A 23,838-nucleotide genomic window follows, 5' to 3' on the forward strand; every position below is an offset into this window, starting at 1 on the left:
GCTACCATTACCCTCTGTCAACATCTTGGAATAACATTGAACTGGGAAAAATCTGCCTTGCTGCCCTCACAGCGTGTCACGTTTATAGGCGCAGAGCTAGACACCGTCCAAATGCGAGCCTTCTTGCCGCACAAAAGGATCAGAGTATTACAGAATCAGGTTCACGCATTATTACCCCTCTAGAAAGTACAAGCGATATGGGTTCTTCAGCTTCTGGGCACCATGACAGCCACCATTATGTTAGTGTCTCGAGAGATTACACATGAGGCTTCTTCAATGGCTTCTCTTTGCCCAATGGTCTCTCCAAAAACTCTCCCTTTCCCACCAGATCCTACTCACAGACTGATGCAAATAGGATCTCGGTTGGTGGCTGTGCTCCACCAATCTGGACGAGGGAAAACCGTTTGTTCCTCTGTCACCATGGTGACCACAGACACCTCCCAGATTGGGGGGGGGGCATTATCTTGGCAGGACGGTCCAAGGCACGTGGCAAGATTACAAGGTACATCTGCACATCAATGTCCTAGAGATGAGAGCGGTGTTACTGGCATTGCGGGCACTTCAGAGTTCTCTTTCTCTGGGGACGATTGCGATACGCTCGGAAACATGTCCGTTGTATGGTATCTAAACAAACGGGGAGGAACCAGATCTTACCCCCTGTGCAGAGAGGCCATGCGAGTGTGGCAGTGGGCAGCATCTTCCCAATGGTTTCTAGTGGCAACTCATATTCCGGGGAAGGCGAGTGTGATAGCAGACAGCCTGAGCAGAGTTATTCTGATGCGTTACGAGTGGTCCCTGAACCCCTGAACCCTCTGGTTGCGGAACAGATATTCAGCAGGTGGGGTCAGCCTTGCTGCAATCTTTTTGCCAATCCCCTCAATGCCAAATGCAGCAACTACTTCACCCTGATCCCCCACAGGGGGAATCACCCAGGGATGCTCTAGTCCACGATTGGCCCTCCAGTCTGCTCTATGCTTTCCCTCTGTTTCCAAGCGTGATTCAGAAAGCCCTATCCTGGGAAGCAAGATGATTCTAATTGCCCCACACTGGCCTCGCCACGTCTGGTTCTCCTTTCTCCATCCATTCGTTGTGGACACTCCTTGGATTCTGGACCCAGTACCGGACTTACTGACACACATGTCGGGACAGTTCCATCCCTCCCTGCGGACCCTCAGGTTGACAGCCTGGCTACTCCACTTCCATCGTTAGTCATACTTCATCGCTTTTTACCTGAGGTAGTGCACATTTTATTGTCTTCTCATAAGTCTTCGACTATGAAGATTTATTCCAGCAAATGGAAGAGATTCCCTATTTGGGCTCAGGCCCAAGGAATTGACCCGTACACAGCCCTAATTGCTGCTGTTTTGGAGTTCTTGTCCATGCTCTTTCAGCAGGGCTCTGCGCCCGCCACCATTAAAGTCCATTTGGCGGCTATTTCAAGCTTTCATACCTCCTATGAGCCTTCCCTTATGGCCCATAAACTCTGTAAGGCCTTTCTAAAGGGCACCTTATTACTCCGGCCTCCTGTTTCAGAACCTATTATGCCCTGAGATCTAAACTTTGTTTTGCAAGCCCTTACTTCCCCACCTTTCGAGCTGGCTGTCACCTGCGAGTTAAAGTTTTTGTCCTGGAAAACAGCTTTCCTAATAACCATCACATCAGCCAGACGGGTGTCAGAGATTCAAGCTCTCTCCATCATCAAACCCCCGTATTTAATTTTTCATAAGGACAGAGTTTCTTAGACCTAATCCGTCATTTCTTCCCAAAGTAACATCTACTATTAATCTCAATCAGTCTATTGAGCTGCCAGTGTTCTTCCCTCAATTCTCAAACAAGGCAGAGTTTAGATTTCATCAACTGGATGTGTACAGACAATTGCGATTCTGCCTACACAGGACCAAACACCTACGAAAATCTGACCAATTGCTTGTTTCCTTTTCAGAAAATAGAGCGGGATCCCCTGTTTCCAAGGTTACCATTTCCAGATGGATTTCGGATTGTATTTCCTTTATTTATTCTTCAGCAGGAAAAAATCGACCTTTCCCCGTCAAGGCTCACTCTACTAGGGCTGTTTCCGTGTCTATGGCATACCATGCCAGACTATCTTTGGATGATATTTGTGCTGCAGCCACGTGGGCTTCCCCGCGCACCTTTATTACTCATTACAAACTGGACGTGGCTTCTAGGGGCCGGGCTTCCTTTGGTTCCACAGTCCTCAGGAGTATCTTCCTTTGAGCCTCCCAGGATAGAGGTGCTGGGGACGCTGTCCCATGAGTAAGAATGTAGGCGAGATTGGACTACATAACATCAAGAAGTTATGTACTCACCATAACATTTGATGTATGTAGTCCATCTCGCCTCACATTCTTACGTACCCTCCCACCTGCCCCCTTCCTGGAGGATCTGGAGGTTAGGATTGGTGCTAGATTATCCTTCAATGGTAGTTTGTTTTTTCTTACCCTCCTTGATAGTGTTCTACCTTATTGGGTTGTTGTTATGCATGAGGTGTGATTGTGGGGTTCGCAGCAAACTAGATCTAGGGTTATGGGGCAGTGCAGCATGGGATATCTGCTTGGCCCAGCCAATGAGAGACTTCGAGCTAGTAGAAAAGTTGACCGAGTCGGAGCCGATATTTGGCTCCAAACCCGCGAGTAAGAATGTGAGGCGAGATGGACTACATACATCGAACGTTATGGTGAGTACATAACTTCTTGTTTCTAAAATTGCCCAAAATGAGGAATTCAATGCTTTTAAAACTTTTTTTTTTCTTCTGTATTTTAGTGTTTAACTGTAATGCTGAAGACTGCTGGATTAGAAGGTGAGCTGCACAAGTCTTGGTCTGTACAGTGTTCTGTATTCTGATACTGCAGTTCTTTATTTCAGATCAAATTAATTTGTGTTACAGCTGTAATTTTTTTAATCTGCAGGAGATTCTAAACCAGCTTGGTCATCTTTGCTGAGGTATCATAGCAGCACTTCCTTAGCAGTATCCTTGTAATTAGGAGAATATCTCTCAACCTCTTAGCGCACAAAAGCTGGACAAAGACCCCATGAATAGGGTCACATTTTAAATATTGCTCTTATAAACTTAGAAAGTTGCTAGAATAACAGGATTTATGTTAGTATGCATTTTCTGAAGGATATGACATCTGAAAATCAAATGTATGGAATTATTTAGTGACTTCAATCCTCAGTGACTTGCAAGAAAACCACACATTTTATGAGGAACAGATGAAACATAGACAGCTGAGAGGCATGATTAGGAGGTGTCTTCTCTGAAGCTGCATTGCATTGCGTTAATGGCATCTCTAGCTGTATTTAAGTCTTTAGAAATAATATATGTACAAAGAAAGATCTTGCTTTTCATTTCTTTTCCATTACATGAGTTTGTCAACATTCTTTCGCAGAAGAGCCAAGTGAAGTCAAGTGTTTCAGCTACATGGCTTCTGAATGTCCATGATGTTTTTTTTTTTACTTTTTAAGTCTGTTTGGTTGCATTCAGGTCAATAAAGCCAAATCCCACTAGCTATGGATATGCACATTTCATCCTTTTTAATGACCTTGTCAGCAACACATCAGTGGATAGTTTGGCTGTACTTCAGAAACACAGGATTTTTAAATCCAGCTGATGCCCATAAAGATTAAGGTGCCTACAAAATACCCCAATTACCATCCAAACCAAAGGATCGCTGAAACACTTGATGTCCTTAAGGGGTCATTTGCTTATATCCCATGGGCCGTCATTATAGGCGATTTAAGGTATCATACAATGAAAACTCTAGCTTGGTGTTTTCTTGCAGTTTATCTGTCTTTTGTTTGGATGTTAGTTGGGATATTTTGCAGGCATCTTAAAAAATGATAATTAGTATGGGATATAAAATATTCCATGATAACTAAAAGAATCAATTAGAAGACATTAGAAGAGTTTGGGAAAAGGGACTGGAAAGGCAGTTTACAAAGGAAAACATGGGAAAACAAATGTATGGCTTCCAAGTATGCAACAAAGTCTAGAATGTTTAGAATTTTTGCGTGGAGTGTTTGTATGAGTATTTTTATACCACAAGTAAACTTCAAAGAATTTTTCTTCAGGTAGTTAGCAAATGCTGGAAGTGTGATCGGAAAAACAGAGGTAATTGGGAATGTGATAAGTTGGCAGATTTGAAAAATTCCCTACAGAATAATTTTCTGAAATGGGGGAGGAATCATTTGTGACTAAAGAAATGATTCTTTTCAGCTTTGGATATAGGATCGGAATTGTCTAGATATAGTAAGGCTTTATTGAATTTAATTCTGTTAACTGCTAAGAAAAAAAAGGCAGATGTTCTTCGTGTTTCACTGTTGCAGTCATTACATTTGGGTAATTTGCTGGCAGGTTGCCCTCAGTCGGCCTGAATTCCAAAGTCTTGGGTCCTACGTTGGTTGCTGTCTTCTCTTCCATGACGTCAGGTCGTCAGGGGTATAAAACATGCAGCTGACGCCATTTTCTTTAGTCTTTCTTGCCGCGTAGTGCCCGAAGCAGAAGCATTTCGCAAGTGCCGGTCGGATGACTACTGAAATATTCGAGTTTGAGTTTCAGAACCGAAGTCTTCACTAAAGCTAAGATGCAGTTGGGGAAACTTTTTTCTTGCTTTTTACCAATGTCAGAAAAAGTTAATAATTGTATTACTTGTGGGAAGCAAATACGTCATAAGGATTTCCATTTATACTGTATTCTTTGCCTAGGCCCTGATCACATTGGTGATTTTGATTTGTATTATTATTATTATTTTATTCATCAGTAACTATTCATGAAATGTTTACATTATCCAGTTATTACTTATTTCTGCAATGTGCCTTTAAACGTCTCTCTATATAACACCAGGATGTTTAGAGCTGCTTTAACTATTCAACATTTGCTTTGTAGCACTGAAGAAGGCTTTGTACAGCCGAAACCGGTTTGCTTGTTAGCCATTTTTAAATGGCTTTTACTTCTACAACAAATTAAATTTTGCTACTATACCATTGTGCTGGTCCGTTTTTGGATTTACCCTGATCACAACGTGCCTGGCTGTTGGTTTTGTGCTAGATTTTAACCAACGCACTTTTAAACGTCAGTATATTTTTGCATCAAAGTATTTTGGAAACAGATTTAACTACCCAGAAATGTCGTCGGATAGCAATCCGACTACCGGAGTACATAAAAAACACAAAGAAAAGGACAGAGAAAGGCAGTCAAGATCCAAAACCGACGAAGCTTCTCCTAAGCCAGTTGCCGGTTCGCCCGTAGTCAGTGAGGCGCTTTCACAGCCCTTGATACCCACTATCTTAGAGTTGCAGGCCTCTGCCAACACCCATGTGGAGTCTGGCATGCCGCAAGATACTCAAAGTGTTGGACTGACAGATGTATCTTTCTCGGGTGGGTCCGGAGTCGCTGAGCAGGCACCGGCTTCTGAGGGTTTATTCAGACCTCAACATTTATATATCAAACCGACGATAGCTGCAAAACAAAAGACAAAGGCAACTTCTAAAACTAAAAAAAATGATGCATGAGCCAATTGCACAGGCCTCTATGCCTAAAAAACAGATGATCAAAATAGCTGAAGACCTTATTACCTTGATCAGGGGTACCCATCCCCCTCCAGATAAGAGGCTTAGGCAAGACACTGATTTTGAATCTTCAGATCAGGTTTCTATTTCTTTTGATTCCTCTTCTGATCAAGAATTTTCTATACCTCCCTATGAGGATTCTGATGCTGAGGAGTCTATTCCATCTGCATCTCCCCCAGAGGATTATTCATTTGGAGAAACCTTTCATACTTTGAGGGAGCATTTTCACTGGGAGAGTCAAGACTTCTCAGAATCAAAAAAGAGGCTCAGGGATTTCTTTCTTCTCCCTCAGCACAAGCCTTTAGCCATTCCCCCTGTTTTAGACATTGTGGATGATGTGTTTTCGGAGTCAAGCTTGACCCCTGACTCCTTACCTCCGGCTTCCAGTAAGCCTGACAGATATTACAGGGTCCCTGACTCACATAAATTTTTATTTAGAAACCCTGCTGCTGATCCTGGAACTATTTCACAGGGTCCAAAGGGAGTTAAGGCTTCAACAGCAAAAAATCCTACCCCCCTCTGACAGAGATTCAAGGGCACTAGACAGATGGGGAAAAAATGTTTATACATCTGCAACCTTGGCAGTCAGGGCCTTAAACTGTCAATTTCATATGCTTAAGTACCAACAACATGTTATGGGATTGCTGAAACAGAAAATTATGTTGATTTCAGAATGTGCAGAAAATAAAGAATTGCAGGAATTATTGCATGCAGCTGAGCAAGTTCGAAAGCATACTTTGCAATGTGGTTTTGTTTCCTTAGAGGCCTCCTGCAGGGCCGCAGTTACTGGATCTGTGATTAGGAGGCATGCCTGGTTAAAGGAACTAAATTTGCCTGATCATGTTAAAGCTAAATTGCTAGATGCACCTTTACATCATGATTCTCTGTTTGGTATTAAGGCGGAAGAGGGTTTTAAAGAAAATGGAAGACAAAACTAAGTCTATGCAGACTGTTAAAGACTTCTTACAAGTGCAGCCACCAAGATTCTGTAGACACTGGCCTACAAAAAATTGGTCCTTTCCTGTGTCAGACAGACCTCAAAGGGGCAAATCCAGATGCTTAAAGGGTTCCAGATACCAGGCGCAAGATTAGTACAGGTCAAAGCAGTGGGGAGCATCTACCTCCAAATCAGGGGGAGATGAAGAGCAAACCTACAGAAAACAGTCCCAATGACTTCCCTCTGCCTACAGCAAGCACTTATCTTTTGACAGCACCCTTAGGGGGAAAATTAGCACTTTTTGCTTAAAATTGGCAGTTAATAACCCAGGACCAAGTGGGTACTAAACATAATATCACAGGGATACAGATTCATTTCCACACTCTGCCAATGGCAAACGGTTGGCCAGATCTGCCCAAAAATCAATGGGCAGAGGCACAGAAACAGGTTACGTCCCTCATGGATATGGGAGCCATTCAACCAGTACCAAAACAGGAAAAAGGGCAAGGTTTTTACTCAAGACTGTTCTTGGTACCCAGAAAGGGCAAGACCTGGCAGCCAATACTGGATTTATCAATTTTGAACACGTACCTGGACATTCTAAAATTCAAAATGCCGACTTTGCAGCAGCTTCTGCCTATGCTGGGCAAGAATGCTTGGCTGGTGACATTAGACCTAAAAGGGGCATACCTGCATGTCCCAATAAGACAGTTGTGCAGAAAATACCTCAGATTCAAGGCTGGCTTAATGCATTACCAATTCTCTGCACTGCCCTTTGGCTTATCTACTGCACCCAGGGTCTTTACAAAGTACCTGGCACCAGTAATTGCATTTTGCAGACAAAGAAGTATACAAATATATCCTTACTTGGACGACTGTATCATTCAAGAGGAGAACAAGGACACTCTTCGACACCTGGCGTTTGTGAAAAGGCTTCTAACATGCCTAGGGTACACAATAAACGAAAATAAATCACAACTGGTACCCCCTCAAAAGATAACATTCCTGGGTGCAAGCTTGAATACAACTGCCCAGATGGCTTACCTTACGCCAGACAAACAAAGGCAACTGACTACTTACTTCAAACTGATGGCAACAAAAACCCAGTCTTCTGCAAGACAAATTCTGCAGGCTCTGGGCTTCATGGCATCCTGCATCCTACTAATTCCATATGCAAGACTGCATATGAGGACACTTCAATGGTACCTAAAACGTTTATGGAGTCAACATTCACACAGTCTGGAAACAATGATTCCTCTCACTCCCTGCCTGCAACAGGAGTTTCTATGGTGGGCAAAGGCATGTCACCAAAATGTGGGACGGCCCTTCACTCGACCCCCTGCCAGCCAAACCTTAACAACAGACACATCAGATTATGCCTGGGGGGCCCACATGGCAGGAAGATGCATTCAGGGCATATGGGCACCAAAACAAATGCATCTACATATCAACCAGGAAGAGATGCTAGCTGTTCAAAATGCCCTAGCAGCCTTCAAGGACTTACTTCATCCAGGACAACTACTGATAAAGACGGACAACACCACAGTCATGTGGTATATAAACAAGCAAGGTGGCACACACTCATACCCCCTTTGCAGATTAGCCATGGCACTGTGGGGCACAGCTTTGACCTACCAAATACATCTTCAAGCTCAATTCCTGCCAGGAAAACAAAACACTCTGGCAGATGATTTAAGCAGAAACCTTATGGATCCTCACGAGTGGAAACTAAATCCACAAGTCTTCAGCATGATAACAGAGAAATGGGGGTGCCCAGACATAGATCTGTTTGCCTCTTCTCAAAATTATCAATTGAAAAGGTTCTGCACAAGGACTTATCACAGACAAGCATGGAAAGTGGACCCTTTATCATTCAGTTGGAAAAACCTATCAGTTTACGCCTTTCCTCCTCTACCTCTTCTACCCAAGGTCCTCCTAAAAGTCAGACAAGAGAAGCCAAAGATTATATTAATTGCCCCAGACTGGCCCTGCCAATACTGGTACCCAATTCTAAGGAACTTGTCTCCATACCCAGCTTGGACCTTGCCTCAAAGACCACAGCTACTGTCCCAGCAAAACAACCAAGTTCTGCACAATCAACTACATACTCTAAACCTGGCAGCATGGCTAATCGTGTAATCATACAAACAACACCTCTCAGTAAAGCTGTGATGGATGTCATTTTGGAAGCCAGAAGGCCTTGTACTAGAAAATCTTATGCTGACAAGTGGAAGAGATTCTGTGCTTGGACTCAAGCACAAGAAACTGATACAGCAGAACCAAATATTCCTCAGATATTACAATACTTAACTGAGATGCTTGACAAAGGTCTATCTTTCTCATCAAAATCCATGCCTCTGCAATTTCGGCTCATTACAACACAGAGCCACTAAACTTTTCTCATCCTTTACTAAAGCAGCACCTTAGAGGAGCCAAAAATTTAAGGCCCCCTAGAAGATCACCATTACCTGCATGGGACCTCAATTATGTGTTGGAAAAGCTCACCCTGCCTCCATTTGAACCAGCTGCTACCGCTGATATAAAGTTTTTATCATGGAAGACCGCTCTGCTACTAGCAATTACTTCAGCAAGAAGTGTTTCAGAGCTACAGGCCCTCATGGCTGTAGAGCCTTTTATCATATTTTATCCGGACAGGGTGTCTCTGAGGTCAAATCCTACTTTTATGCCTAAAGTGGTTTCCAGTGTGGCTCTTAACCAAACAATTCATCTGCCAACTTTTTATCCAAATCTGCAAAACAAAGGGGAGAGTATTCTGCATTCCTTGGACATACACAGACAGCTAAGGTTCTAATTGAGCAGGACTACAGCTCTAAGAAAAACTGAGCAATTACTAGTGTCATATGCTGCAGGATCAGAAGGAAAGGCTATTTCAAAGCAGACAGTTTCAAAGTGGATAAGCCACTGCATCCGTTTCTGCTACTTACACCATGGTAAACCTGTGCCCATGGGCATTAGGTCTCATTCCACCAGAGCTGCAGCTACTTCAGCAGCCTTTCTCAGAGGATTACCAACCAAAGACATTCTAGAAGTTGCTGTTTGGATTTCTGTTCACACCTTTACAAAGCATTACCATTTGCCTCTCTACTCTAAGTCCAGGGCAGGCTTTGCCACTGCAGTGCTGCAGGGCCTTATAGCCACACCAAATGCTGTTTAGCTCCAGCCTCCCAACCATAGCGTTGGGACTCTACCCAAATGTAATGACTGCAACAGTGAAACATGAAGAACATAGTACAGTTGTGTACACTTACCTTAAATGTAGATGTTTGAGTGTATTCACTGTTGCAGTCCAGGTTACCCTCCCGCTATCCCCATGTCATTCTGAAGTTTATCTTTCCTTCACTATCTCCTACAACCTATGTGGTGTATTTGCTTGTAGATGGTCAAGTTTATATTGATGCATGTATTTATTTGTATATATATATATATATATATATATATATATATATATATATATATATATATATATAATATTGCTACCTTTTTGGGGGCACCTGACACCGGGAGCAAGAGAAACTAAAGAAAATGGCATTGGCGCATGTTTTATACCCCTGACGACCTGATGTCATGGAAGAGAAGACAGCAACCGACACAGGACCCAAGACTTTGGAATTCAGGCCGACTGAGGGCAACCTGCCAGCAGATTACCCAAATGTAATGACTGCAACAGTGAATACACTCGAACATCTACATTTATGGTAAGTGTACACAACTGTACTTTACTTGGAAAATGGAAATCAAAATCTAAACCAACAGTAACTGAAGTATTGAATATTAAGGAGATAAAAGAACAAAATGAGGCATCTTTAGAAAATGGATGGCTCATATTATATAGAAATAGATGGAACAAAATGTGCAGAATAATATTCAGAAGACATAAGTTTAAGAGAAGGCAGGAATTGAGAAATTTAAGTATATATTATTGGAATGGATGAAAATTGATAAAAAGAAAACGTATATTGAATGGTTTGTCTTCTTTTCTGTTACTGTATGTGTACCTATTGTAATTAAAAAAATGTCATGTTTAATAAAGATGTTTCTATAATAAAAAGTGTCATAAGTGCAGTCTGAAAGAACTCAGACTCTGCCTCTGTGGTTGATAAGACAATCATTTCTATAAACCCTTAGCTGAGTGGAGCAAGATTCTGACCAAGCTTCCTGGGCTTGATTTCTTTATGATCTGTTTGGTGTGGTAAAGAACCCAGAATCTGAAACATTTTGTTGCCAGACAAGGAGTTTAAAGCTTTACTGGGCCATTTCACTATAGCTAGGGTCACAGGCCCAAGCAAATCCATGCACAGGATGTCTGTCTTAAGGCAGAGTTCAAATATCTATACTGGATGCCCCATTTGGGTGAAGCTATTAATAGGGCAGTCTTCTCTTGACCTGGTGAATAACTGCTTGGAGAGAAAGCAGGTCCTACCAACTGTGGAAGACCTCTGTGAGCCCCCTTCAGCTTTTCCTGTTTTGCTAGGCCTCTCTCTCTTTGCATCTCGTGGTTTGCAGTTGATAACTAGAGTGACCCCATGGTCAGCCCACCTGTCCTAGCTGACCACAAAAAAAGAAGTCTTATCACAGACCAAGGAAGATGCTTAATCATTTCATGGACTTGGAGACTTGGCCATTTTTTTAAGTGTCTTTTCCCTGATAGCGCCTATGCCTATACTCAATCAGCCCTTTTGTTCATTCCACAGTAGCAGAAATCATGAATCCCCATACAAGGTGAAAACCCTATAGTCCATTTGTTTCTGCCAAGGAATCCCAATGAACTCATCTGCATGGTGAGAGATTGGGTGGTAGGGAGTGGATTAGTTTGCTGGTCTTGGTTGCTGACCTATCCTGTCATTCGCAGAGCACTTCTTCACATCCTCTGTGTGTACAGTGCAACGTGCACATGGCAAAAAAGGTCTTGCTTGCCTTGAGGTCCTTGGTGAAGAACACCTCCTTCTCTCACTAAATATCACCCATGTGGTAAGGCAGAGGCATCTCTCATCTGCCAGAATGGATGAGCTTGCAATGGCCTGTCACTATTAGCCTCCCATGCCAGCTCCTACAGATGCCTGAGCCGGTACTGGAACTTGGGTCTCCTGTGATGCAGTCAAAGCTTTATCCTTTTTGTGCCACATTGCTGTTATGGGCTTTGCCATTCATAAGCCTGCACCTTCAGCCCTGATTGCTATCTAAGGCTGCATAGTATGAGGTGGATTTCTGAGCTGGTTCTCACTTGGAGGGTTTCACAGAGAGCCAGTGGATTCTGGAGATGGTTATGGTCCGTATACTCTTTACACCGAAGATGAAATAAAAAGTGAACCAGAGAGCAAAGTCAAGGAGAGAAAATCTTTAGGTAGAGTGAAATTAAAGTTAATCCAAGTCCAGACAGCAGGTGGCTGATGAGAACAATTGGACAGGTCATCCAGAGGTTAGGGGTGGGTGATTCATGAAGACAAGGAATCCTATAATAAAATGTAGCATACATGAGCAAAAGTGATCTGAGCAGTAATGCTGAGGCCAGTTTTGAAAAAGTGGATGGATTATATCCAACACCGCAAAGAATGATCCAATACTATGTCAAGACAAGAGGCCAACACTGCAAGTTGTCTGATGCATATTTGAAAGTAAGGTAACAAATTTTAGTAGTTATGTATATCAAACTCAGACCATAGGCTTGACATTAGAACACAGCCAATCGACAATCTCCTTTCAGAAATGTTGCCTTTTGATGTGTGATTTACAGAGCAAAATTCCTGTCCAGTGTAAACTTGTCATCCAGAAACCGGGAATGGTATCTAAACCTATGAGGAAGATACAGATCATGATTATACTAGATTATACCAATGCCATGAGATACTAAATGGACCAGACAAATAAAGAATGGGACAGTCAGTACCAAATTGTAAATGGAAATTAGCTTTTGATTAGCGTTCTACACTGATGGCATCAAGGAATAAATACAACACAGGAAAAGGCTCTCAGTTGCAACAGAGCTGTAATTCTTGCAGTACACCAGTTCAAGATCAGATCAAGAAAGCCACACAGAGGGTTCATCTTCAGTGTATTAAGAAGTATCCAAAGCAGGAAACTAGCTCCAGCACTAGTCAGTAGTTGTAGCAGGCTTTGTCCAAAGCAATGAATAGTAGATGTAGTCCTCTAAACCCAAATTTTGTCATAATACAAAGGAGTTATTTTGCAAGAACTGCATATCAGCCTAGATTTTGAAATCATGCAGAGTTAACTTTGGACCATTCAAGAGTGATGTAACCTGAAAGTCAGTTAACTCCTGAAGGAAAACTTCTACACAGTTGAGTAGTCAGTAGATAAGGAATTACCCTTTCTGGATGACATGTAATCTAACGATAACCAGAAAAGGAGAAAATCCCTAACAGGGTTTGCTTCTAAACTAGTTACATACTCAGAGGAGTTAAAAAAAATCTGTCTGTAGCCTGAGACGTATGCACATGATCGTGACAAAGCATTGCCATCCCACTGCTGATCCTAACTGAATATGGATGCTTGAAAAATGAGAATTTGGGTGACACAATTGCCAATAACATTGGAACAATTTTATCATCATGTCTGGTGTCTTATAAATGCAAAATCTTACTCTATTGGCAGTTTGGAAATAGCCAGGTTATTACATCTTGGCCTTTTATAGGGGAGAACTGGTCCTTTTATCAGCATAGGGTTCTTTCCAGAAGCTAAGGGTACATCCCTAAGAACCACTGAATATGAAACAGAAGGATGTTCATCGTGTTATACTGTTGCAGTCATCACACTTGGGTTATTTGCCGTCAGGCGGTCACGCAGTCGGCCGAATCCCAAAGTCCTGGTCTGGCGTCGGTTGTCGTCGCTTCTTACCTGACGTCAGTGCGACAGGGGTATAAAAGAGGCAGCCGACGCCATTTTCTTCTGTCTTGCCGCGCGGTGCCCGAAGCAGAAGCAGTTCGCAAGTGCTGGTCGGCCAGCTCCTGAGATTTTCGAATCGAATTTCAGCCCAAAGTCTTCTTTAAAGCTAAGTACCCCGTTGGGGAAACTTTTCTTGCCTCAGACCGATGTCAGCCAAAGTTAATGATTGTATTTCTTGTCGGAAGCAAATACCTCATAAGGATTTTCATTCTTATTGTATTCCTTGCCTAGGCCCAGACCACGACGTCTCGGGTTGTCGGTTTTGTGCTAGGTTCAGCAAACATACAATCAAGCGTCGGGCAGATTTCGCCCGACATTATTTTGGCAGAAGATTTAACTATAGCATGTCGTCGGATCTACCGACATCAACAATGATTCTAAAACGTAAGGATAAGAACAGGCAGCCAAGGCCAAGACCAGATACCGAGGCCTCAGCAAGGCCTACCGCCGGTTCTCCAGTTTTCATCGAGGCGCCTACGCAGCCCCTGACTACCACTGATTTAGAAATTCCGACAGCCTCCCAGACCGACTCAGTTGGGCCTCAGGATCCGGTTCCATCTCTCCCCACGGACACCAACCCTGACGGTGATCCGGAGATTTTGGACAGGCCTTCGGTTTCTGAAGGTGTTTTCAAACAGACTACTATCTCTATAAAGTCTTATGCTAATCTTAAAACCCCCTTAAAAGTCAGGAAACCAGGAAACCGGGTCCACAGATCCCACCACAGACCCCTATGCCTAAAAAACAGATGCTTAAGATGGCTGAGGATTTAATTACCTTATCAGGGGTTCCCAACCCCTTCCTGACAAAAGGCCTAGACTGGAGGAAGATTATCCTTCCTCTGACCAAGCATCCATTTCTTCAGCTAACTCTGAGGACCAGGATTACCCCTTCCCTCCGTATGAAGACTCAGATGCTGAGGAGTCCATTCCCTCTGTCTCCCCCCCAGAAGACTACTTTTTTGGGGAAACTTTACACACCATGAGGGAACACTTCCACTGAGAAGGCCAAGGTTACTCTGACTCTAAGAAAAGACTCCGTGAGTTTCTTCTTCTTCCACAGCATGGACCCCTTGCAGTTCCTCCAGTTTTAGGCATTTTGGATGATGTTTACACCGAATCTAGCCTAAACCCAGATTCCTTACCTCCTGCACCAGCTAAGCCAGACAGATACTATCGAGTTCCTGATACTCATAAGTTTCTATATAAAAGCTCTGTTGCTGACCCCGAAACCATTTCCTAGGGTCCCAAGGGGGTTAAGGCCTCTACTGCTAAGAATCCACTACCTTCTGAAAGAGATTCCAGAGCATTAGAAAGATGGGGGAAGAAAGTGTATACGTCTGCCACTTTGGCCATGAGGGCCTTAAACTGCCAATTCCACATGCTGAAATACCAGCAGTACTTGATTGCACAGTTAAAGTAGAAAATGATCCCTCAGACAGATCAACCTGACTTCAAAGAGATGCAGGATTTGCTGCATGCAGCAGAACAGGTGGGAAAGCATACCTTACAGTGTGGTTTTGATTCACTGGAAGCCTCATGTAGAGCAGCTGTAACAGGGTCTGTAATATGTAGACATGCTTGGCTAAAAGAGCAAGCCTTACCAGAACATGTCAAAGCGAAGTTATTGTATGCTCCACTGCAGAAAGATGTGCTATTTGGTGTCAAAGCAGAGGAAGTTTTAAAGAAAATGGAAGAAAAGGCAAAATCTATGCAGACAGTTAAAGATTTTTTTTACGGGTACAACCTCCTCGTTTCAGCATAAACTGGCCATCAAAAAGCTGGTCCTTTCCTGCATCAGACAGACCCCAAAAAGGGTAGGTACAGACGCCCAAGGGGCAGAGGCCAGCCACAAGGTTCTTTCAGGCCTAGACAATGGCATACAACAACTCAAAGAGGTGGAGACGAAAGACCTCAACCCTTCAGGAAACAAACACAATAACTTCCCCCTTCACCTGCCAAGCAAAATTGCCCTGGCAGCTCCTTTGGGAGGAAAACTGGCTCTATTTCCACAAAATTGGTGCATCATAACAAAGGACAAATGGGTTCCGGATATTATTACCCGAGGCTACAGATTTCATTTTCACACTTTACCACGAATGAGAGGCATGCCAAATCTGCCTCCAAACCAATGGACAGAGGCACAAACGCAAATTTCAGCTCTCATGGATATGAAAGCAATTCAAAGGTACCTACAAAGGAGCAAGGTCAAGGTTTTTACTCAAGACTATTTCTAGTACCAAGAAAAGACAAAGCCTGGAGACCCATTTTAGACCTCTCAGTTTCTAAACACATACCTGGAGGTACCCAAATTCAAAATGCTCACACTACAGCAGCTTCTTCCCATGCTGGGCAAGGAGTCTTGGCTGGTAACGTTGGACCTCAAAGAGGCATACCTGCATGTCCCTATCAGACAAGATTGCAGAAGATACCTCAGGTTTTTGACAGGTACAACGCATTATCAATTCTCTGCATTGCCCTTTGGCTTATCTACTGCGCCCAGAGTATTTACGAAATGCCTGGCATCAGTAATTGCATACTGCAGACAATGAGGAATACAACTTTCTCCATATCTGGACGACTGCCTGATCCAAGCGGACAGCAACAACATTCTATTACAGCATCTGGCATTTTATAGGTTCATAGGTTCATAGGTTCATAGGTTAGTACTAAGCTAACTGCCCTTTCGAGCCATTTTAAGCTTAGCCAGTTATCCCTTGTGAGACTCAAACCCTGCACCTTGTGTTTGTAAGGCAAACACCTTAACCATTAGGCCACCCCATTTGTAACAAAGCTGCTCAGTTGCCTGGGGTACACAGTAAACAAACAGAAGTCAAAGCTAATACCCTCACAGCAGATAATATTCCTGGGTGCCAGCTTAAATACAATGGCCCAGATGGCTTACCTCACGCCAGACAAACAAAAACAATTGACTCAATACTTCAAAAAGATGGCAACTTTTACCCAGCTCACTGCAAGGAAAATCCTGCAGGCATTGGGGTTCATGGCATCCTGCATTCAACTAATCCCATATGCAAAGCTGCATATGAGGAAATTACAATGGTACCTGAAAAGTGTATGAACTCAACACAAGCACAGCCTCAAAACAAGTATACCTCTCATTCCCAGCCTTCAAAAAGAGTTCCTATGGTGGGCTCAAGCATGTCAAATAAACAAGGGTCTTCCTTTTGTCTTACCTCCAGCAAACCAAATTATGACAACAGATTCTTCAGACTACGCTTGGGGAGCACACATGGCAGAACAGGGCAAATGGTCTGCAAAACAAATGCATCTACACATCAACCAAAAGGAGATGCTTGCTGTGCAAAATGCACTGACAGCCTTCAAGGACCTCTTGCATCCAGGACAACTATTAATAAGGACAGACAACACCACAGTTATGTGGTGCATAAACAAACAGGGAGGAACACACTCCTACCCTTTATGCAGACAGGCAGTGACCTTGTGGAACACAGCATTGACTTATCAAGTGCAACTGCAAGCACAATTCCTGTCAGGAAAAGCAAACATATTGGCAGATGAATTAAGCAGAAATATGGCAGATCCTCACGAGTGGAGACTACACCCACAAGTATTTTCAATGATAACTCAAAGGTGGGGATGCCCAGACATAGATCTATTTGCCTCCCCCAACAACTGCCAACTACAGAAATTTTGCACAAGGACTTATCATTCTCTAGCCTGGAAAGTGGACGCCCCATCATTCAGTAGACAGCATTGACAATCTATGCCTTCCCACCACTACCTCTATTGACCAAAGTATTATTGTAAGTCATATTCCTACACGGAAACTCGACCAGCCCAAATCAGTCCAACCAAAGGAACTTCTCAGGTAAAACCATTTAATTGAGACACAAATAAATCCACAAACAGTTCGACAAGTTGACCTAGGTTTCGTCTTGCTTATACAGACTTCATTAGAACTGAGACATCATATGCTAAAACCACTTCCTTTTAAAACGCTCCCAGGTTAATTGATTAGTTATACTTCCAAAAAGTTAAAAGAAACATACCTATCAAGCCCTACATATAACTAAAAACATATATAGGTTAAAAACATATAAAGAATACTACAATAAATATTACATAAAAATTGAGTGAGGTAAAATCAATACAAAATAAGTAATAAAATCAATAAATTTCTCAATAAATGCTTATATACTGTCTAGGTTAAACTAGGTATTTAGTATAGCAGAAGTTTTAGTCCAATATATACCTTAACTTTAATAATGGGGCTAAACTAATGTGGTCATTAATTCCTGGATACGTAGTGGCATCTAACCTTATTTGCCATTTAGTTTCACTAATATCTAAATGGACATCCAATACATGCCCTTGATTATCCTTAATAACTTGTTGAATAATACAATATTGGAATTCATGACCTGAATTTAGTTTAATATGTCTTGCCAGTGCATTAGTATTTTTCATATGCCTAATGTCCAGCATATGCTCTCCTATCTTTCTCTTAGTGTACGGCATGTTTTTCCTATATAAAACGCAGGACACTGAGTGCACCTAGCTAAATACACCACATGTCTGCTGTAACAATCATAATGCCTATTAATATATATAATTTCTTTCCCTACTTTAATCCTATTTCCTGAAATAAAAATATATTTACATTTGTTACATCTACCACACTTAAAATTTCCAACAGGCCTGCATGACTTAGATTTCAGTATTAAATTACTGCCCTCTAATAAGTTTTTAAATGACCTATCCTTTCTATACACATTTATAGGGGGGCCTTTAATTTACTATATACATTAGTATCTAATTTTAATAACTCCCAATTCCTCTGTATTATCTTGACCATAAATTCCGTGTCACAATTATATGTAGTTATAAAAAACAAACCTTCCTTCATTTTGTTTTCCTTTTTAACTTCATAACCAGCTAACAACTCCCCTTTGTCTATATTATATTTCAAAATGGGCTGATAAACTCCTCCCTTTCTTTTAGTTATGATCTCTACCTTGATAGCTTGTACCAGGGTCTCAGGGTATCCTCTTTTCAAAAACATCCCTGTAATAAAATCTAATTCCTTTTCAAAATTCAAATAGTTATTGACCATTCTGGCTGCCCTGACCATCTGACCTTTAACTATAGCCCTTTTTATTGTAAGTCAGATCAGAGAGACCACAAATGATCCTCATTGCTCCAGACAGGCCACGTCAGCACTGGTACCCATTACTAAGGAACTTGGCTCACAGCCCTCCATGGATCTTTCCGCAGTTCCCCCTTCTGTTGACCCAGCAAAACTCTCAGATCCTTCACAGTCAGCTCAGGACTTTAAATTTAGCTGCATGGAGGATACCTTGAATTATCAATCATCACTTCTCTCAAAGGACATCCTGAATGTCATTTTGGAGGCCAGGAGGCCCAGCACCAGAAAAACTTACTCAGACAAATGGAAAAGATTTTGTGCATGGAACCAGGCTAAAGGCCAAAATCCTTGGACACCAAACATTCCTCAAATCCTGCAATACTTAACTGAGATGCTACACAAAGGCCTTTCTTTCTCATCCATTAAGATCCATGCTTCAGCCATTTCAGCTCAATATAATACGGATCCTCCCATATTCTTACACCCTTTACTAAGACAGTTTCTCAGAGGGGCTAAAAATATAAGACCCCCCAGGAAACCCCCAATGCCAGCTTGGGACCTCAACTTCGTTTTAGAAAAATTAACACTGCCTCCTTTCGAACCAGCATTCTCAGCAGAACTACAATACTTGTCATGGAAAACAGCTCTGTTGCTGGCTATCACCTCAGTACGCAGGGTCTCAGAACTACAGGCACTTATGACAGTGAAACCTTTCATCATTTTCCAAAAGGACAGTCTCTTTATGAACTAACCCTACCTTTATGCCAGAGGTAGTATCCAGTGTGGCTTTGAATCAGACCATTCATTCACCCACCTTTTATCCAAACCCCCAGAATAAAGGAGAAAGACTCCTTCACTCTTTGGACATTCACAGACAGCTATGTTACTATTTAGATAAGACAAAGACCTTCAGAAAAACTGACCAGCTCTTTGTATCCTATGCTGCAGGTTCACAAGGAAAGGCTATTTCAAAACAGACCATCTCCAAATGGATAGCACATTGTATCCGCTTTTGCTACTCACACCATGGGAAAGCAGTGCCTGTTAATATTAGGTCCCATTCTACCAGGGCTACAGCAACCTCAGCAGCCTTTCTCAGGGGGGTTCCAATCAAGGACATTCTGGAGGCAGCTACTTGGAGTTTAGTGCACACCTTTACCAAGCACTACCACCTTCCATTATACTCAAAAACCAGAGCTGGTTTTGCCACTGCAGTTCTGCAGGGCATCCTAGCTTTGCCTAACCCAGTTTAGTACCAGCCACCCATCCATAGCTTTGGGATTCAACCCAAGTGTGATGACTGCAGCAGTATAACACAATGAACATAGTACAGTTTTGTACCTACCATAAATGTAGATGTTCGAGTGTGTATACTGCTGCAGTCCAGGTTACCCTCCCACCATCCCCTCTACATACCAGGGTGTTAGTTATAACTCCATGTGCATCAATCAACTGGATGCTTGTCTATATGGTGTATTTGCTTACAGCTAGTACTTCTGTTTATCTACTAAGGTATTTTTGCATAGTTATTTGTATTGCCTTCCTAATTGGGGGCACCTGACATCTAGGGCAAGAAAAACTGAAGAAAATGGCGTCGGCTGCCTCTTTTATACCCCTGTTGCACTGACGTCATGGAAGAAGCGAGAACAACCGACGCCAGACCAGGACTTTGGGATTCTGCCGACTGCGGGACTGCCTGACGGCAGATAACCCAAGTGTGATGACTGCAGCAGTATACACACTCGAACATCTACATTTATGGTAGGTACAAAACTGTACTATGCTTTATTCTACAGAAGATAAGCTATACCACAGCTGTAAAACCATTCTTGTGGCCCAGATTAACATGTTGACCATCCCTATGTTTTGTAAAGGTATCATTTCTGGTAGATGACAAAAATGTACCTGGAAAATGTAAACATCCAAAGGGACCAAGAGCTAAAAGCAAATCCTTCTCACAAGACCTAGAAAATGAAACTGTAGTAATTTTTAGAATAATGCAGCAGTAATAGAGAGGAACAAATAAAATAATACACAGCAGAATAAGGAAGTGCACCAAATTAAAAACTGAAAATAAATGTAGATGGATCATTGAACTATTTAACCTAAAGGATAAATTGAGAAATTTGAGAAACAAAAAAGTTTGTCAGGACATAAATCATGGGAGGACCTTAAAGTTGTAGATAATAATCATCAACATGGAAACTGAGGAAAAATTTGGAATAAACGAATGATGCAAATCTCAAGTGATACAGGGTTGTGTAGATGTCCTCCCATATCACTGTTGCGGTATTCTTCACTAAAGATATCCCTGCCAAGGGAATCCTGACGTCTGGCCAGTATACCGAAACCTTAGGTTGTTGTAAGGACATTGTACCTTACATGTATACTCCCCACTCATGGCATAGGGCATAAAGGTGACATACGGATATCCAGTCCTTAGAACTTCTTTGCCACCAGTCCAAATGGCATCTCTGCTTGTCATTCTGAATGCTGATTCATCTTCTGGTTACCAAGACATTTCCAAATAAGTGCCCCTTCGGGGGGTTTCTTCTTACCTTCTTTTTTTGTTGCTGTTAGATTACATGTCATCCAGTAAGGGAAAATGCCAGTGTGGGAGACCGATTCTGTTTTGCTTAGGTACTTCTCACGACTACAAGTGTTGCTGTGTTTGTCCCTAAAACTTTGCATAGTTGTTTCTCCTCTTTAGCTATTTACATAGAGAACTAGTGTCTTAAGTTGTTAGATCAGGGTACTGTGGTGGAATCATTCCAGCCTGAGACTCGGCCATCCACAAAGAAAGCCAAGAAAGTTTGTCTGGAGTCTTCTGCTGTACCGCCTCCCCTGGACATCTCTTTCAAAGTTAATGAAAGTGCGAAAGCTCGTCCAGTTCTTCAGTCAGATTCATCTGCTGTGACCCCTTCGGTGGCCGGCATGGACCCAGCTTCTTGCATTTTCTTGGAGACTCAGCAGATGTCCGTTTCTGATGTTCGGGGGGAAGAGCAGCTGATTGGATTTGAAGAGCCTAGAGGTGTTCCACAGATTCTTGTTAGGGGGGAGATTCCCACTATGCTGATTGAGTGTTGGCAGGGGTCTAAACTGCTTAGGATGTTTAAGGCTGACATCCTTTTAAAAAAGAAAGAGAAGACTTAGGATGTTTTCCCTATTCCTAAGGATCCTCAGCATGAGTGGCAGGATTTCACACTAGGTTTATTCAATCCAAAAATAAAACTGGAAGACTCCCACACAGAACTTAACTGTCTAGCCAAGGCACTTTATTCACCCTTCCTCGAAATACTATACAAGTGTTTGTATATACGTCTGTTTAAGGCATTATTAGTTTTTCCAGCATAAAAGGCTGGACACGTGGCACCTAGCAAGATAGACAACTTTTTTAGTATAACAAAAATAAAGATCCGGGACAATCCATTTCTGTACTGTATCCTATAGTGGATCACTGTATTCATCCTCAATAAAAAAAACACTGCTTACACCTTCCTCACTTGAAAGTTCTGGTGGCTCCCCCTTCGTTTGTTATGGTACGTTTTTCCAGTATTCTCTTTAAATTAGATCTGTTCTTGTAAAGACAAACTGGAGGTTTCCCAAAAAGATCTCTCAAGTTTTCATCACTATGTAAAATGTACCAGTGTTTAAAAATAATGTTTTTAATATATATTGAGTCCAGAGTGTAATGAATAACCAAATTACAGTTACTTAAAGAAAAAAGAAAAATTGTCACAGCCGGGTACTCTTTCTTCCCCGTTATTCCACTGGTCATGAACAACTGAAGTGGGTAAACCACGTGTCAAAATAGATGCAAATTTATCACCTCTTGCTGACCAGACCTCAGATCAAAGGTGATAACCTCATTCAAGAAACATATTTTTCAGGATATCAGAATGATCTGTACTGACAAGAGTGTTTATCTTCCCGAGTCTTTAAATGAGATCAACATAGCCCATGGTTCCATTAATATGTGGCTGGACAAACTGTTTGATGATGATGACTGTGGCAATGGTGTTTGATGTACTCTCTATATTTTAATTATTTCTTGGTGTGGTCACCTAAACAAAATTGGCAGAATGGTGTTACATTGTTGCAATGATGCACTTCCTGTTTGTGTAACATTTATATATAGGGGTTTATATAGATTTTGAGTTTATATTGACTTTTAAATGGAATGTCTAAACAGTTTTTAGAGGAAAGCGCTTAACCTTTTATTCTTATTTATTAAAGTTGTGTTCTGCTCCACCACTGCCAGTACTTTTTTGTTTTTAAGGTTTATTCAATGGTCTTATGGCTTTAAAGCCCCCTCAGGGAGTCTCTGTTCCTTCCCCTCCTTAGTCTTCAACTCCCCTTAAGAGGCCTAGGGAACAGGTTTCTTCTGATCAGGAAATTGATTTTGATGAAGAGTCTCCCAGATGACCCTGTTTCTTGGGTTATGGTTCTGAGGATGATGACTCTGTTAGTCCAGCTTCTCCTTTTGAGATTTCCTTTGGGAATACCGTTTCCTTTAGTTTTTGTTAATTGGGACTGTACCCAGGTTTCTGAGGTTCAGAAGAGGTATTATGAACACCTTCAAATGAAGTCTTCCAAGCCCCCTGCTGTTCCTCCTGTTCTTGCTGCCTTGTTGGACACTTTCTGCAGCTTCTCAGGCTCCTGATTCACAGCCCTTTAATCCTAAGAAGTCTGATAGATTTTATAAGGTGCCTGATGACTGCAAATTTCTTTACAAGTGTCCTTTGGCTGACCCCTCTGATGTCCTTCTGTTCCTGTGTTGCAGTATTCTAGATGTGGGATTTCCTGCCCCCAGGCGACTTGTACATCGGCTCCTATATAAAAGCTTCAGCTTGGCTGTTGCAGCCTGCATGGGATGTCACACTTAGGGCCATAAACCAGGGGCCTTAAATGTGACGTCTACACGCACAATCCTCTGAACTTTTTAGCCGCAGACGACATTCGCATTGTACTATCGCCTCTTCACAGACGTCGCATCATAAAGATAAATAACCCATTGGGTTTCTAATTTTCTTATTTGTGTGCTGATTATTACTGCTAATGCTTGGTTGTTGTAGCCTTTAACTGATGTCAGGAAAAAAGGGTAAGTGCCAATGCGGGCACTCCATAAAGACACACATGACAGGTGTGTTTTTTGCCTACGCTAGGAACACGATCACTCCTCCTGCGCTATTTGTCAAGTCGTTTGTGCCTAAGACCTTGCGCAGCCATTTGGCCATGTTAAACCTCTACCTGGAGAACCAGCA

General features: G+C 42.2%; 1 protein-coding gene across 2 annotated transcripts in view; it reads left to right on the forward strand.

Annotated features, from left to right (window-relative positions):
- The window catches only part of USP40 (ubiquitin specific peptidase 40), a 3,368,940-nt gene that overhangs the window by 2,322,377 nt on the left and 1,022,725 nt on the right, over positions 1-23,838 (forward strand). For both annotated transcript variants that reach the window (XM_044075047.1, XM_044075048.1), the window contains one exon: positions 2,782-2,818. In XM_044075047.1, the coding sequence (XP_043930982.1) occupies positions 2,782-2,818 (37 nt within the window). The remainder of the gene's footprint in view (positions 1-2,781; positions 2,819-23,838) is intronic.

The sequence above is a fragment of the Protopterus annectens genome, chromosome 6.part0 (genome assembly GCF_019279795.1).
Source record: "Protopterus annectens isolate FY-2018-M chromosome 6.part0, PAN1.0, whole genome shotgun sequence".
NCBI lineage: Eukaryota > Metazoa > Chordata > Ceratodontiformes > Protopteridae > Protopterus > Protopterus annectens.